At 38.9% G+C, this 17524-nt stretch overlaps 1 protein-coding gene across 1 annotated transcript in view; it reads right to left on the bottom strand.

Moving 5' to 3' along the window:
- The window catches only part of LOC124762456, a 90969-nt gene that overhangs the window by 32994 nt on the left and 40451 nt on the right, over positions 1–17524 (bottom strand). The window contains exon 4 of the mRNA XM_047249120.1: positions 4501–4603. Within this exon, the coding sequence (XP_047105076.1) occupies positions 4501–4603 (103 nt within the window). The remainder of the gene's footprint in view (positions 1–4500; positions 4604–17524) is intronic.

Genomic DNA, 17524 nt, shown 5'->3' with positions numbered 1-17524 from the left:
GTAGACAGATGTTTAAAAAATTAGGCATACTAACAACAGCGACACCATACGTTTACTGTTTTATAACATTTCTTGTGCAGCATCAATTATTATTTGAAAATTATAGAAAACTCATAAATATAACATTTGGAAAAAAAGTCTTCATGACAACTTTCAGAAAATGCAGTAAATTACGCATCTATAAGAAATTTTACTATCCCACTTGTGAATTAGTGATGCTGGCAGGTAGTAATATTATTAAAAAGAGAAATAATTTCTACTTCACAGCTCTATTACTCCATTGATGAATATCTGAGTAGACAGTCTGTATCTGATGGAGTACATTTACCAAATTTTGTTGTAAGTTAAGATCGAAGCAAATAATCCATTTATGTAAATGGCCATCATGTAGCCATATATTAGAAAATGCATCTTATTTGTGAAAGTAATGACACGTTTTACATCATGGTGAGCTGCCACCAATATGATCCATGGAATACGCATTAAAGAAAGACTAACTGGTCCATGCTATCACAAGAACAAAGTATGAATGAAGGTTTTTGAGCCTGAAACATGTGAAGATAAATAGATGAATTTAGAACTTGTTGCACCAAATTACTCGACAAATAACAAATTAAGTCCATAAATGGCTGCTTCGTTTAGACGAATTGCAGCCTTAAAGCTTGCAGATATAGGAAGTGTATGAAGACAAGATGGTTGATGTGATACTACGAGACTGATTTGAGAAACCACTGAAAGATTTAAGTGTGATAAGACATTTGGAATAGATTTCATCATCTCAGTATTGTTGTTATCGTTTGGAGAACCAGCCTTGGCACAACTGTTACACCTTAAATTCAGGATGTATGGAACAGGAGAAATACACTTAGGCTATACATAAGAGAATACAATCTGGATAGGAAAAAAGAGAAGTGCTGAGAAGAGTGTGCATCACCAAATCAACTGTTTAATAGATCACTTTTGTAAAATACTGATTTTAATAATCTATCGAAGAACTGAGAAGATGGTTGGTCCTGATTTTGTATTCCTGAGAAATATTATTAGCTGTGTGACAATATTGCCTCTACAACTCATCTTACACTATAGACTGAGAAAAGACAAATCTGTTATTATAGTATTTACAGATTTTGAAAAAGGTATTGGCAGTGTTGACTACACGGTACACTTTTAAATTATGGCATTATCAGAGATGAAACAGAGAAAGCCAGACGATATCTACAACTTGTGCAAAGACAACATTACAGTAACAACTGTTGAAAGACATGAAACTGAGGCAGTAGCTGGGAAGAGAAGGAGACAGAGCTCTTGCTCATCCCTATCTCATTCATTCCGTATATAGAACAAGCAGTAAAAAATCTGGAGAAGGAGCTAAAGTTTAAGAAGAAGAAATAAAAACTTTGATGCTTGCTGGTGACATTGTAATTGCCAGAGAGCCAAAGGGTGTTGGATGATTGGCGGAAGGAAATGATTAGTGTCTTGGAAAGAGGATGAAACATGAATGTTAGTAAAGGAAAAACAAAAGTACTGGAATGCAGTCCAATTAGATTAGCAAATGAGACACTTAAAGCTGTAGACCGGTGTTTCTATTGGTCAATAAAATAACTGAAAAGGACAGAACTAAAGAGGATATAAAATGTAGGCAGCAAACAGAACTTTCCTGCAAATTAGAAATATGTCATCATCTAATATAACTTTAAGTGCTAGTAAATCTTTCGTGAAGATATTTGTTGTGAGTGTAGTTTTATATGAGAATGAACGTGGATGACAAACTGCACAAGTAACTAGAGACTGGAAACAATTGAACTCGTATTAAACTGAAAAGCTGAAGATTAGATGGGTACATTTGGGTAATTTATGAAGCGGTAATTGAATGGAACTTGGGATTAGAAATTTATAGCACAACCTGAGTATAAGAAAGGATCAGTTAATAGTACACATCCTGAGGCATTAAGAAATAATGGATGGAAGTGTAGTGTGATGTGTGTGTGTGACTGTGCGTGTTTTCGAGCAGAGAGGGTGGCAGAGGTAGGAGGGATGTAAAATTGTACAGGAGACCAAACCTTGACTACGGAAAGCAGGTTCACGTGGGTGTAGGTTGAAGTATCTGTGTAGAAATGAAGAGACGTTTACTGAATTAAATAGCTGCAATAAACCAGTCTTGGGGCTGAAGACCATAAAAATAAAACAACAAAAACAACTTGAGTCGTTCACTGCTTTATATGACTGACCTCGTCATATACGTTCTGCAAAAAGAATTGTGGAAACAAATAGTGCTTGTGTTGATAAATTTTTTATATTTGCACCGTCGTGACGTTGCCGCAGCTTAAACTCTCTAAGACAATAGCCCTCAACTGCTGTAAGAAGTAAATCAAAACATTGTAAAATTAAAAGAAAAACGAAGAGAAGGAATTTTAAGTATTTGCGAAATACAGACAGGTACAATGTCCAAAACACACTTCACTGCAACGAAATTATAATTTATTGTGCATACTTTAAAAATCGTTGCCCTAAAAACTAAGTTGTTTAAGTAAATTAAGTGCTCATGTACCCTGTGTGACTAATCGAATCAAAACCTCATAGAAAAGTATGAGAAGACATCACTTAGCATCAAGGGACACAGATGATAACAGGGTTAAAACACATGAGATGTTGCATTGTAAACATCAAACCAAATGTATATAGCGTCAAGATTAAAACAGCATGCACTACAGTAAATAAGGAGATAGGAAAAACAAATCGGAAAAAATGAGGTGATTTCTAAAAGTTAAATTATGATCACATCAAATATAGATCCAAAATATAAAAATTTCAATATTTTTTGTCAGTAACAGATAATTTAGTCTGAACTCATTTTGGTATTTATGTTTGTGCGCTCTAAATCTTCCCAACAAAAATGAGTAGTGTTCCTATAAATTACTTCCAAACACAGTCTAATTCATATGGTGTTCAGAAAAATAAGTCGTGTTGACATTTCATCTACTAAAGCTCGAAGAATTGGAAGACCATTAGCAACACCTTAATGCAGTTGGACCGAAAATTAGAAATTTATATTTACGGAATAGTTTTGACTTAGTAATTTTGGGTCCAAATCTCTGACTAGCCACACTAGTTGAGGTTTTCTGTGACAATAAATTAAGACAGCAGCAGATCTCCTTCCCAATCCTGTGGACTTCATGGTTGAGTGCTTCACCCATAATACCATAGACGTCGACAAAATTGTTCCAGAAGTCCTTTCACCCTTGATTTCACTCATCTTCAGCAACTAGTATATGATAATCACTGCAATGCCAAAGAGCAGCAGTATAAAAATAACATTAAATTACGTTGTTACATCAGTTTTTCTTTATGGCGAAAAACTGCTTTTTATTAATGTGTAATTAATTCGTAGTTCCGTATACGAACAACAGTAAATTGTAGAAGGGAATGACGAGAGTGAAACTTTCTGCCGCATTTCCCGCTTTACGCTAGCTGTCATCATAACCACTTTGACTATCCATGCACGACTCACGGAGGTATCCAAACTTCCGAACGTAGTCGTTCCTGCGTCACAGCCCGCACCCCTCCACAAATTATTTAATTCTCGTGCAGGGGAGTACATTTTAGCTGAAAGTCGCTGCCTGATATTGGCTGATGAATACGATATTGCAGTGCCTGTGTTGTTAAGAAGAACGATACTATGCTTCTTCCGCTATGCATGCGTATCCGAAAGAAATTTTCATCGTTGTTCTTAACAACACAGGCATTGAAATAACGTATTTTCTATTAACCTTTGGAAACTCGAAAAATGTATCAAATGTCCCCTACATCTTGAGAAACAGCATGTAGAAGCCATGTTGAGTACAATGAATAAATTGAGGCTCTGATCTTAGGTTCACCCGCAGGTACGTACTAAATAACAAATGCTGAGGTGGTACTAACGATAGTAAAGACTTTAATCGTATTATCCCTATTAATAACAAAGATTGGGCACTCGAAGATAATGAATTCTAGAAGTTCTAATCAACAAAGACGATAGTGACTTGCAAACTGTAGCTAATTACAACCACAAAACCGTACAGAACATGTTGTATTATAAAAGACCAAACATTTTTGTGTGCTGTCAAATGCTTTGATAATTTAGTTTAAATGACTTTCGGTGAAATGTTAGAGCCAGGTTTTGCAACCATATTCGTCGGAACTAAATTAATTGGTACTATATTCAGTTTTCCTAACTGAACTCGCATGAGTAGTTAACTGTAATTTTCTGAAATTCGTAGTACTGGAGAAGGAGAGTTTATTTAACGCACTTTATGTGCATCATGTAGGAATAAAAAAGTCTTGTAATTTTAGATTATCCTGTTGTGCTGAATAATACCTTCATCTCGCTATCTGTATCAACACGTTGCACCATTTCTTAAGGTCTTCTATAATGGTAGCCCGAGCAAGAACTATCACCAACTCTGATCCCAATTTTGAGATAAATTTTTATCATCTCCAAAAGAAAATGCGGACCCCATTTACCTGTAACTGCAGCTATGTACTGTAATCGTCGGCTGTGCTTCTGCATCTTGCTTGCTATTAAACGGCAAGAAATGATACAATTGCTGGAAGAGCTCGTGTCCGTCTGTAGAAATGAAGTAAATAATGCTTGATCATTTGTGTAATCGAGCTCCTGATAGCGAACTACAGATAAAATGAAGAAGTTAGTTACAACAAGGTGGGTTCTTATTTTCTTCTGCTTATCAGATATGTGAATATTAACAAATGGCACTACTGTATTTTATCTCTCCTTAAGAATACCCAGTGGCGGATGCTTGGGTGTAATTAGTCTTTGAACAAGAGGTCTTGCAACTGTTCATGGCAGATAACTTATCATCAGACATTTCCTCTGAGTTCAAGAGCACTTTATAGCAATACTGTCGATCTTATACATCTTAGACAAGAACAATAAGTAATTAAGGCAAAGAAATATATCATCCTCAATTCCATCTGATGCCACAAAATATTAAATTGCGAAGACATTCGTGACCATATGCTACTTTGCATAAAGTTTCCAACTCAGTACTATCTGATTTTGACTGCAATGTCTGTATAGTGTAGAAGGATGCCAACCATGATCGCTGTTGTAATTAAGTAAGTAGCAGATTTTCTCGGTACGTGGGCAACAGCATGCTCGCTCTAATATGTTCCAAAACGTTGCGCATAAAAACGTGACTCTTCCGAGGCTCATGCATCGGGTTCTATTGTTGATCGACGAGTACAGTCAAATGTTTTCAATACCCCTTGGTCTAGGGGACAATTTGTGTACTGAAAAGAAGGATCGTCTTAGGGTCACTATCCTATAGTATGAATACAACACTCTTCCTCCTGCTTAGGAGAATGGAGCAAATCAATTGGTTCTTCTTGCATTTGATGTGTCTACGGTGGGCCTTAAGGGGCGTTTGGAGGCACCATTAGTTCGTGAGTGCTTGCTTAGAAAACCCAAAAAATATTTTTTGTCATATTTTTGAACCAAAACAGATCCGCGGATCCCGAGACGGCAATGCACAGAAAATGCTTGAAATTTTTGCGATACATTTCTAAGATTCTGATCTTGAACAGCCTTGAAAATTTGCTTCATATCTTTATCTGCTTATGAGGTACAGGGATTCATTGTTACCCTACTACTTTACGTAAAATAAGCACCTCAAATCCGGTTGAGGCGGAATCTAAATAATAAGTAAACGAAATTAATTGTTCGAGTTTTAACGATCTATTATCTGGCAATCTATATAGAAGTGCCGCCTTCCTGTTTAAAATATCTTTTTTAGTTCTGTGTACCATTCGCGTCCCGGATTCCAGGAAGACTATGGACAGTAAATAGCTGAAATTTTTACGGTATATTCCTAAGATCCCGATTTCGAACAAATTCGAAAATTTTCTTGAGATCCCAAAAAAAGGCTTTTTTCTTTTTTTCAGTACCATTTTTTCACATCGAAACCGAGCCGAGGATTCAGAGACGCCGATACGCAGAAAATCGATATAATCTTTACGAGTGTTCCTAGGAAATTCGTTTCGAACTACCTTGAAAATTTTATTGATATCTTTATCTGTTTGCGAGATATAGCGGTTCAAAGTAACAAAATATGTATTAGTAAAGTACTCACGTAAATTCCGGTGTGAGGCGAAATCTAAATAATTAATAACGGCAGTAAATCACTCAAATTTCAACGTTTAATTCTCTAACTCTATGCTTTTATCTAGAAGTGTCATCTTCTGGTTTTCAGAAATTTGTATCCGTTATCGAGAAACACCCCAAAGACGCGGTTTTTGGTAGCAAAACCGAGCCACAGATTCCCAAACGGTGATGCATAGAAAATGCAGGAAATTTTTTTCAGTGAATTCGTAAGATTCAGATCTCGAACAACTTTGAAAATATTTTTGGTATCTTAATCTGTTTCCGGGATCCAGAGGTTCAAGTTTATCCTAATTGCTCACGTAAAATACGCACGTAAAATCTGGGGTGAGACGAAAATATAGTTAGCATGGAGAAATATGCTGTAAAGTGTTTCCGTTATCATTCACTCTGGGAACCCCAGGTTGTAGTATCGGAGCACGAAAGAGGTGAATATGCTGCTGTTTTACGAATTCAGACTGAAACGTGAGGTTTCAGTTTCCTCATTCTACCTGCCACACAACCCTTTAAAATTTTCCATTATATTTTGGCATGTAAATATATTGTCGCTTTTTTATAGTGAGAGAGAAGGAGACGGGAAAGCAACAATTGTTGGAAGATGGTAGACAGTGGTTGTGATGTAAAAAGAGCGAAATAGACAATGGCAGTGTGAGAGAAAGAGAGGGACGCAGTGAAAAATAGCTGACAGTGACAAAACAGTGCTAGGAAAAGAGTGAACGAGACAGAGCCAGTTGAAGAGGAATAAAGAGAAGCAGCAAGTGGAGGTGGGTGAGAGGCAGTGATAAAGTGAGACAGAGTGTAGGACAGTGACAACGACGAAGAGAGAGAAAGCGACAGTGAGAAGGGACAGTAGCATTGGGAAGGAATCGACGAGATAGTAGCAGTAAGAGGGAGCAAGAGGGAGACAGTGACAGAGAGAGGAGGCCGTAGTAGTAGAACAGAACGAAGGGGACTTTGGCTGTCTGAAAGAAGACAGTGACAGAGGGAAAGAAAGACATAAGATAATGAGTTGGGCTGAATGAGTGCTTGAGAATGGGTAGTGAAGTGCGGACGCATTGGCAACAGCGTTCGACTAATGCGTGTGAGCGAGTTGCAGCTAAGGGAGCGTGTGGGAGTAAGAGCTGAGCTGCATCTTAAAAAGAGCGCGGAACTGTTAGCACCCCAATATCTTTGGGAAAATTTTTGAACGTGCTGAGGAAGGTAGAATGAGGCAGCTGGTAACCCACTTTTCAGTCAGAGTCTTTTAAACAGAGCACTTTCGTGTTTTTTTGTTCTCTGATAGGACCATTTTCTGCTGGTAAGCACATTTTCGTAAGATGAAATGAGCTTGGATGCCTTTTTCACTTTAACCGTATTCGTTTACTGAAATTAATGAGCTAGTCGTTATTATTTACTCACTCTCATATGTGTAAATGACTGATCTTAATCAATTGTTAATGTTTTTCGCCGCAATTTTAATACACTTGAAGAATATTTCGCTTTTATTTACATAACACCTTCTGTCTTTATTCTGGAAACACTAATACACAGTAAGTTTGTACACTTTGATCTTTATAAATTAAAAACATGCTTTCCTCATAAAGTTGGCGTACATTTTACTTATGGTGTCTTTGCCTCTTGTCTACATAATCTGGAAACGACTGACTTTTCCTCGTTTTTGGGGAGATTGAGTTTCAAAGAAACTTTGTTTCTCATTCAATCTTGGCAATTTTTCGTGTTTGACGCTATTGTACGAATTGTGTATCCACATTTCCAATATGACAACGGAAGGTGCTTTCTAAATATAACGAACTACGCCTGGTATCAAACACGGTTTACTTGCAGAACACGGTAAGACTAATAATAACTGATTACGGCAGCTAGTGCGGAAAATGGCGGTGCAAAGAAAGATATTCGTTTAAAATAGTCATGAGAAAATATTTTTCCTCTTCCATTTATTGATAAGAGGCATGTTAATTAGGTTCCTAGAAAACAAATAACTAGTATTCATGAACCAGCTTCCAATAATAGCCTTCAGTTTATCAGAGCCTTTCCATTTAACCCATGATGTCGGTTCTCTCCTAGATGATAACTGTCGTAAATTAGATCAATATAATTAATCATCGAAGTGCCGGAAACTGGAAGGTTTCCTACTGCCAGCGTGTTCTCCACTCTCTCACTGCCTTTTGAAATATAAAAAAACACTTACTTAATACCAAGATATAAATTGTCTGTAATAAAATAGCTCTATTCTGAAGCATCATAAGTTACTTACCTACAATGTAGCATTTAATACTGAGCCGACGAAAGTTTGAATTAATCTGTCCACCACTGAATTTGATATCATTTCGATGGAAGTTCTCTCGAGCGGTATACAGAATACAAACATTTGTGACAATTGTCGAATGTGGAGGGGAATATTTCGAAGTATCAAACCAAGACAAAGTCAGTCTAAGAATACGTTGTAAGGAACGTTATTACGTACCACTCTTAAACAGAATGTATTGTGATCACATGAGTTGAAAAGTACTTTATCCAGGTTTTTGAGTCGGTAAGGGTAATTGCAGACATTGCAGCTGTTAATGTGTCCCAACAGCTAAAAGTGAAAGAAAATCTGAAATCTGAGTAGGTGTTTAAAAAAGGCGTTCATCAAAAATGAAGTGCGTTATGGCCTCACGTATAAACAAAATGATGCGACTCAACAGTTCAGGCAGCCATGCATTTGAAGAAATATACACAGTACACTCACAGACATTGTAACCTTCTACGATGTATCTGTGCCTCAATGGGCTAAAATGACGAAATGATATCTTTCTCCCTGTGGAATAATTAGGAACTGCGCGAACATAAGTGTTGTGACTATGTGACATTTCGAAGTTTGGATCGATCATGGAGGGGAGCTCGGATAGCCGAAGTTGCTTAAGGTGCCTGGTCCGGATAAGGGTGAAGTCCCACTCCGGCACAAATTTTCATGTATTGCAAACAGCTGACGACAGTGAAAAGTCGCAATATGCGTATCTGTTTCGTAATGGATTAAATTGCCCAGAACACGACCACCGTGGAAGAACGCTGCTCTGAACATGGATGCTGCACTCTACTTTTGCAACAAGGAAAGTCTACCATTGCTGAACAACTTTTCTCCACTGGACATTCAAAGGAGTTTGATAAAGCAATACTTTTGCCCTCAATAAAATCTCTTTGGAATTTAATTGTAATAGAATCCGTATGAATATGTATACTGGAAAATCTGATGAACCATGATAGAGGCTGCCAGCTGGATAATGCGTGGAAATCTCACCATTTCCAGGATTTGCTCTAGTCAAAGACGACAGTGTACGTCGATGGCTGCTGCAGGTGCAACCCTGAGGAATCCGGAGTTCCACAGTTCCATCAGTGAAGACGCTGCCCACCTGGTAGTGTGCTCGGTCTGTCACCACGATGTTAACGCATGTGGAACACACCTTACGGAACGGGGGAAGTCTTATTCAGTCTTCGATGACTGACCTGATGAAGAATGGCACATGTCCAGTCCAAATATCGTAGAGTGTTGTAAACGACGACCAGCTGCAAGTCCGAAATTTCTTTGAACATTGTAGTGAGACTATTTCAAGTATTGCGTATGCGTTACGTCAAAAGTTTTATAAAGACGAGGAGATGAATAGCGGAAAGCAGTTTATTCGAGTCATGCCTTACGTCTCTGAGCTAACGAGAGGCAACATTGTAGGGTATGTGGGAATGCAGTCACTCGATTGCTCGTATTTTATATTTATCATACACTGAAGCGCCAAAGAAACTGGTATATACATGCTTATTCAAATACAGGGATATTTAAACAGGCAAAATACGGCGCTGCTGTCGGCAACGCCTGTATATAAGACAACAAGTGTCTGGCGCAGTTGTTAGATCGGTTACTGCTGCTTCAATGGCAGGTTATTAGGATTTAAGTGAGTTTGGACGTGGAACTACAGTCGGCGCACGATCGATGGGTCACAGCATCTCCGAAGTAGCGATGAAATGGTGAGTTTCCCGTACGACCATTTCACGAGTGTATCGCGAATATCAGGAATCTGGTAAAATATCAAATCTGCGAAACTGCTGTGGCTGGAAAAAGATCTTGCAAGAACGGGACCAACGACGAGAATCGTTCAACGTCACACAAGTGCAATCCTTCTGCAAATTGCTGCATATTTCAGTACTCCGAATCAATCATTGAAACATCATCTCGATATGGGCTTTCGGAGCCGAAGGCCCACTCGGGTATCCTTGATGACTGCACGACGCAAAGATTTACGCCTCGTCTGGGCCCTTCAACATCGACATTGGACTGTTGATGACTGGAAGCGTGTTGCCTGGTCGGACAAGTCTCGTTTCAAATTGTATCGATCGGATGGACGTGTACGGGCATGGCGACAACCTCATGAGTCCATGGACCCTGCGTGTCAGCAGGGAACTGTTCAAGTTGATGAAGGCTCTGTAATAGTGTGAGGTGTATGCAGTGATATGGGACCCCCGATACGTCTAGATACGACTCTGACAGGTGACGCGTACGTAAGCATCCTGCCTGATCACCTGCATCCATTCATGTCCATTGTGTATTCCCACCGACTTGGACAATTCCGGCAGGCTCATGAGACACACCTCACATCCTGAATTGCTACGGAGTAGCTCCAGGAACACACTGCACTGGCCACCAAACGCCCCAGACATGAAAATTATTGAGCATATCTGGGATTCCTTGCAGCTTGCTGCTCAGAAGAGATCTCCACCCTCTCGTACTCTTTATGGATTTATGGACAGCCTTGCAGGATTCATGGTGTCATTTTCCTCCAGCATTACTTAAGAGATTATTCCATGCCACGTCGTGTTGCGTCACTTCTGAGTGCTCATGGCGGCTCTACACGATGTTACGCAGGTGTGCCAGTTTCTTTGGCTCTTCAGTGTAATTACGTAGTTTGTATAACACTGGTACGAATGCGTAGTTTTTAGTGACCTGTATATGTTCTACTGAAACTCAACCATTGCTAAATATATAATTCAGTTTTTAACAAAAAGCAACGTTTCTTTTTCACCCGATTAACTCTGACAATCTGCAACACATTGTCTCCAGTGTTGAGAGAGCAACCTTCATTGGTCAAGAGATTTTGATCTGACATAAAATCAAGGTCTGAAATGTTTCTTGTACTTACTAAGCAATTTAGATAACATTAATAAATTTAAGAAAATATTCAAATAAAAAAATTGAAAAATGAGGCAGTTAAAGAAAGAACAATCTGGTGATAATGCTAATACTAAACAACTATCCAACGTGTCGTATTTTATTATAAAAGAGAATGTAAAGTCTTATCCAATGATTTTTTTCTCCATAGTTGCTCTCAGGATTGCACGTTGTCATCGACTCCGTCACAAAGGAAGTTGAATTCGGAAGACAATAATTCGCAAACCAATTAATGTCCTTCATCTTACTACGCACGTGGTTGCCGTGGTCTTCTCTTAACGTTTTGCGAGTACTGCTCCAGCGTCCGACACTCGAGGTTACCTGCGGAGAGTTCCTGGTTCTACAGCCCCATAAAGTTAAGTAAGAAGCTCCCGCTATAACAAGTCTCCAGCCGTACTCACATACCTTCGCGCTGGTGATTTTCCTTCCTACGTCATTCCAGCAGCTGTTTCACCTTCTGTTTGTCCACTCTCTGGCACATTCAGCTGTGACCAGCTCTTATGAAGCGACTTTTCGAGTTTCCGCTGGATCTATTCCAATTCTTCTTTCTTACTAATAGTTTTCTGATTCCTTCAAGTGGACACAATTTGTTCTTACATAACTTTGTGACATAGCCACTATTCTCTCTGTATAACAGGTATCGTTTGATTCTGAAATAATTTCGTATTAGCGTTTGTCCTTGTTGTCTGTTAATTGTGAGCCAGACACTCGTGTTAGTCTTTTCAGATAGCTCCTATATCATTTGTGTTCACTCACATAGTGAATCATATCAATAGAAGGTTCTATGCATTTTAAGATCAGCTAGTCGTTTATATTTGGGGGAAAACTGTTCTTATTGCAGAAGTAATCAGCAACTCAGAGGGAACTGTGGGCAGGAAGATGTCAAGAGGCTGAAGAAGGTTCTCGTGAATCTTAGAAACCGGCAGAGCTACTCAAACTGGTGCTCGCGGCCTCCTGGGCATTTCGTAGCCATTTTTGGCAGTCACGTAATGATACAGTGAAAAGATTTTCCATAATTTTTAGTTTTATCCTTCGCTTTCGGTTACAGTGTAAACATATTTTGTTGTGCAGATAAATGTGAAGAGCCGTTACCAGTCACTGGTTACAGCTGTTGGTTAATGTTTTTCAGTTTTTTTGACAACATAGTCGAACGATAAAATTTCAGATTCGTTTGTGCCGTTGGCCATTATGTTGTATCTACTTTCGCCAATATTTAACTGCTGCCGTACTGGAATCTCGGGTTAGACGGCAACAAACGTCGTCGAATTAGTTTTATTGAAGTTCATGGCAGTTTTTTGGATGACTTCTTATTCGATATTGACTGTACATTTACTACAGTATTCAATGTTGTAGTTTCAATCATTCTATCCTTTTCAAGTAGTCATCACTAATAAAAACTTAAGAAAGACGAGAGCCTCTATGGCTTGTGTCTACATTTGTCATATACATCATCGATACGTGACAGATGCAATAAACACCATGAAATTAAATTCATGCTTATGCTTAAGTCAATAACGAACACCACACACTTATTTTTTTGTTAATGGTGACTACTGCTGTTTTCAGCATTTATAATCCCATGAAAATGACTAAAAGGTCGAAATTGTAATAGTGGATATTGTAATAAATGTACGGTCAATGGCGAATATGAAATCACTAAAAATATTACGAGATTGCGACCCCACAACACAATAATAGGAAGTGACTTCTGAAGTTGCTCATAGTGATGATGATGACTAGTTTGAGGGGCGCTCAACTGCATGGTCTTCAGCCACCATACAAAGTCCCAATTTTTACACAGATCACATTTTACACAATCCAATCTAGCCACCGCCACGAATGATGATGCTGATGATAGATGAGGACAATACAAACACCCAGTCCCCCAGCAAAGAAAATCCCCAACTTGGTTGGGAATCGAACCCAGGACCCCATGATCCAGAGGCAGCAACGCTAGCCACTAGACCACGAGCTGCTGCGGACTTACACAACAATGATACAGCCAGAACATCTGCCTAGGAAAGTTCACTACAACCTGCATATTAAGGGAGAGTGAAGAAGAGCGTATTGCAGTTATTTTGCTCGTGTAAGTCTCTCCAGATTTCTTCCCCCGCGGTAAAGGGCTATGTTAACATTAAAGGTTAAGATCATTTTAATACAAATGTTGTGATGTTTAACGTAATTACACGTAACGTGAAATGATGCGCCTGGTACGGAAGGAAATCAGCACTTCTTATGATGCAACAGCACTTCTTATGATGCAACAGAGATTTGACCAACCTGTCTGCATGCTAGACACACTGGATTTACACCTGGATTTATGGGCTGGGGTGCGATTTCGTATGACACTCTTGTGCTTATCCAACGCACACAGGCTGCAAATTTGTACGTCAACCCGGTGATTCCACCCGTTGTACTGCCATTCATGAACAGCATTCCAGGGGGTGTTTTCCAACTACATAACGCTCGGCCACATACCGATGTCGTAACCCAACAAGCTTTATAAAGTGTCGACATATTGGCTTGGTCTGCTCGATCACCAGATCTGTCTCCAATAGAGAACATATGGGACATCATTGCCGGCCCCGCTGGCCGAGCGGTTCTAGGCGCTTCAGTCCGGAACCGCGCGACTACTACGGTCGCAGGTTCGAATCCTGCCTCGGGCATGGATGTGTGTGATGTCCTTAGGTTAGTTAGGTTTACGTAGTTCTAAGTTCTAGGGGACTGATGACCTGAGACGTTAAGTCCCATAGTGCTCGAAATGGTTCAAATGGCACTGAGCACTATGGGACTCAACTTTGAGGTCATTAGTCCCCTAGAACTTAGAACTAGTTAAACCTAACTAACCTAAGGACATCACACACATCCATGCCCTAGGTAGGATTCGAACCTGCGACCGTAGTGGTCTCGCGGTTCCAGACTGCAGCGTCTAGAACCGCACGGTCACTTCGGCCGGCTCATAGTGCTCAGAGCCATTTGAACCATTTGGTACATCATTGGATGAAAATCCCAACGTCATCCACAGACAGCATTATTCGTCCCTGCACTACCCGACCAAGAGCAAAAGGTATGGAATTCCATTCCACAAACTGACAATTGGCACTTGTACAACACAATTAATGCTTGTTTGCAAGCTACCATTCAACATTCTGCCGCTTATCTCTGTTATTAACATAACGGCATTTCACATTTGCAACAGCTTATCTCCCTCTCACATTAACCTGTATCTTGCGATGCTGGTTACTTAAATATGTTACCTAGACAAATGTATTCCCGAAATTTCATTACTCTACATTAATTATTTTTGGTGTTCCGATTTCTTTTTCCATCAGTCTATTTACAGTCACGTCATTTCTACTGGAGATTTTATGCATTTACGCGACTAGTTGTGAGTTTGGATTATCATCTAGCGATTCAAATGCACATAAATGTATTAAATTATTGCCTGCTGACACGTAATACAGAATGGCAGTCCATGGTTTTATAATCGTACTAATAAGAGGCTGTACCAAACTCTGGCAAATAAGAAAGATTAATACACACACAATGAGCCTAAGTATTGGTAGTAATAGTTGGTGTCATGAATGTTTTATCCTTCTTGATAACCAGGTTTTGATGACAGGTAAATGAACTTAGACCCATCAAAAAGTAAGTGCTGACAAAATTAACATTATTTACAGCAATTTTATTAATGCTACTTACATTGCTGCGAGATTTTAATGTTAGGAAATTATAAGATTACATTTTCAAGTGTATTATTCACTGTCGATGTCAAAAATCGTTTGGACTAACAAAATATCCACTATAACATTTTACTAGTTGTTTGAGTCCAAAGTTTCTTGCAGTGAGATTCCTTTTTCGTACTCTTGACATAAACAGTGTTCTGTTGGTTTGTAAGACGTATCGTTTACAGAAACAGTCGACAAATCCATTCGCATTCACTTATCATTTCTACTGTATTGTCTGACGCTTGAACCACTGGAACATTCTAAGATTAACATACTTCGTTTCTGCAGATCTGCAAAATACAGGGTGTCCCAGAAGGAATGTTCGATTTTCAGGATATGTCAGGAACGCTCATTCGTAGCAAACATGGGCTCTAAAAGGGATACTTTAAGAGATATGAACATTTCTTCATCTTCGATCCCGTGAAAGAAATATCCTCTACCGTCAGTTCTTTGCTTTCCATACTTCGAGAAGTCGGAGTACGGACCAGAAAAATATAAAAAATATCTAGTATAAGTGTGCATTAAAGTGCATACCCTTACAGTACCAAGGACGGGGGAGAGAGGGCGGTACTTTGTGCCTACCTTTTGTAAATATTGTAATTTGGATTGGTATTTCATACTTTAAAATTCTTCTAAAATATAGATAGTTTTTTATTATTTCCTCTACCAGATTTAAAAATACATCATTTATTTCAGCTAAACGTAATTCGTTAATTTGTGTCAAGTGGTGTTTGCCGTTAAGTCTACCTCATTATCAGTAGATGTGACTTGACAACGGCAGTGTAGACCCTCTGGGTATTGAATTTCTGTGTTGGTAGCAACAATGAGCTTAACAATGATTAATTTCTCTTTGGTTTCTGACTGTATCTTGTTCCTTCTTATTCAGTGCCGTATTGCATAGTGTTAGAGACAACTGTGGCTGAAAATGTAGCGTCACTCTCTTACTGAGAGAAGTATTAGACATCCTAGAAGAATCTACAGATTCTGGATTTAATTTCTGTGATAGTGACGAAGTGGTTAGTGAAATTGAAGAGGAATGTGGACAGTGGACAGTGATGGAGTACAAACAGATTCTGAAGAGAAGCTCTGGGCACCTGCAACGGATGATGACGCAGCTGGTGAGGCCAGTGAGAAGTGTTTTACAACCTCTGGGAAAGTTTTTGCATCCAAACCTAAAATCACACGGCGAATAGCGCAAAACATAGGGAAAGAACAAGAAGGCATAAGAAGTGAAGGTGAAGTAGGAACAATAAGAGAATCATCTGAAAAGATTTTTTCTCCAGAAATTGTTAACATCATTATGAAACATACCAATAAAGCACCATTGAGACATATTTTACCCAAAACAGACAGACTTGAATTCATGGCATGTGTAAGTTTACTTATTATTATGGAGAAGTAGGGCGTTAGTAAGTCGCCTATTCCCCAATTTATTGTCCAACACTTCAGGAAGGTTTGTTTATACTGCTACTATGGGTAGAACTAGATTCTGTCAGCTTACTAAAACAGTAAGATTTGTTGACACAGAGACGCGTAATAAACGGAGGGAACATAACAAGTTTGCTACAGTACGATAAGTATTTGATAAAATGAATGAATTTCTGCCAAGATATTATTCTTTTGGGATGTACAGTTTTATTGATGAAAAATGTTATTTTCTCGTGGCAGGTGTGCCTTCAAGGTATTCATGAAGGAAAAACCAGGAAAGTATGGTATACTTACACGATTGCTCATAGACTCTAAATTCAGATGTGTTCTCAGCATGGAGCCGTATGCAGGGAAGAAAAATAATAGTCCACAATAATCACATTGAGCTGCAGCTGTTGTAAAATGCTGGTTGTTCCTATGCATAATTCAATGCACAGTGTCACAACATATAGATATTACACTTCAATTGACTTCGCTGAAGACTTGTGAAGGAATCACAGGCCAACTCTCGTGGAAATATTTCAGGCTAATAGGAAATAAACCTCAAGAACTGGAAGCCTTATCAAGGAGAGAATTATATTCCAGTCACTTTGCTTTCAGTGATTCTAGTACTGAGAATAGCCTAAACACAATTGTTTCTTATACTCCCCATGAAAAACCCAAAAAAATCTTCTGTTGCTGTCGACTCAACATTAGGACACTGAAAATGGTTCACCTACTGAAAACAAGAGGAAAACAGTCATAAATTTATATTGTCATGAGACGAAAGGTGGCGTTGACACGGTCGATGATTGGTGAGAAAATTTTCAACTAAGAGGGCTACAAGAAAGTGGCCGCTATCTGTTATCTACATTCTTGTGGACGTAGCAGCGTTAAACGGTTATGCTTGTCTTCCCATAGTGAAATAAGACCAATTCTAACAAGTAACAGCTTTTTCTTCAAGAATTTGGACTACAGTTCACGAAATCATACTTGAATAAAGGGCTACGAATATTAGAGGACGCTAGATGTGTGTGGTTT

Source organism: Schistocerca piceifrons, chromosome 1 (assembly GCF_021461385.2).
Source record: "Schistocerca piceifrons isolate TAMUIC-IGC-003096 chromosome 1, iqSchPice1.1, whole genome shotgun sequence".
NCBI classification, from domain to species: Eukaryota; Metazoa; Arthropoda; class Insecta; order Orthoptera; family Acrididae; genus Schistocerca; species Schistocerca piceifrons.
Note: the sequence above shows the minus strand (reverse complement) of the source record. Positions and strands in the feature narration are given on the sequence as shown.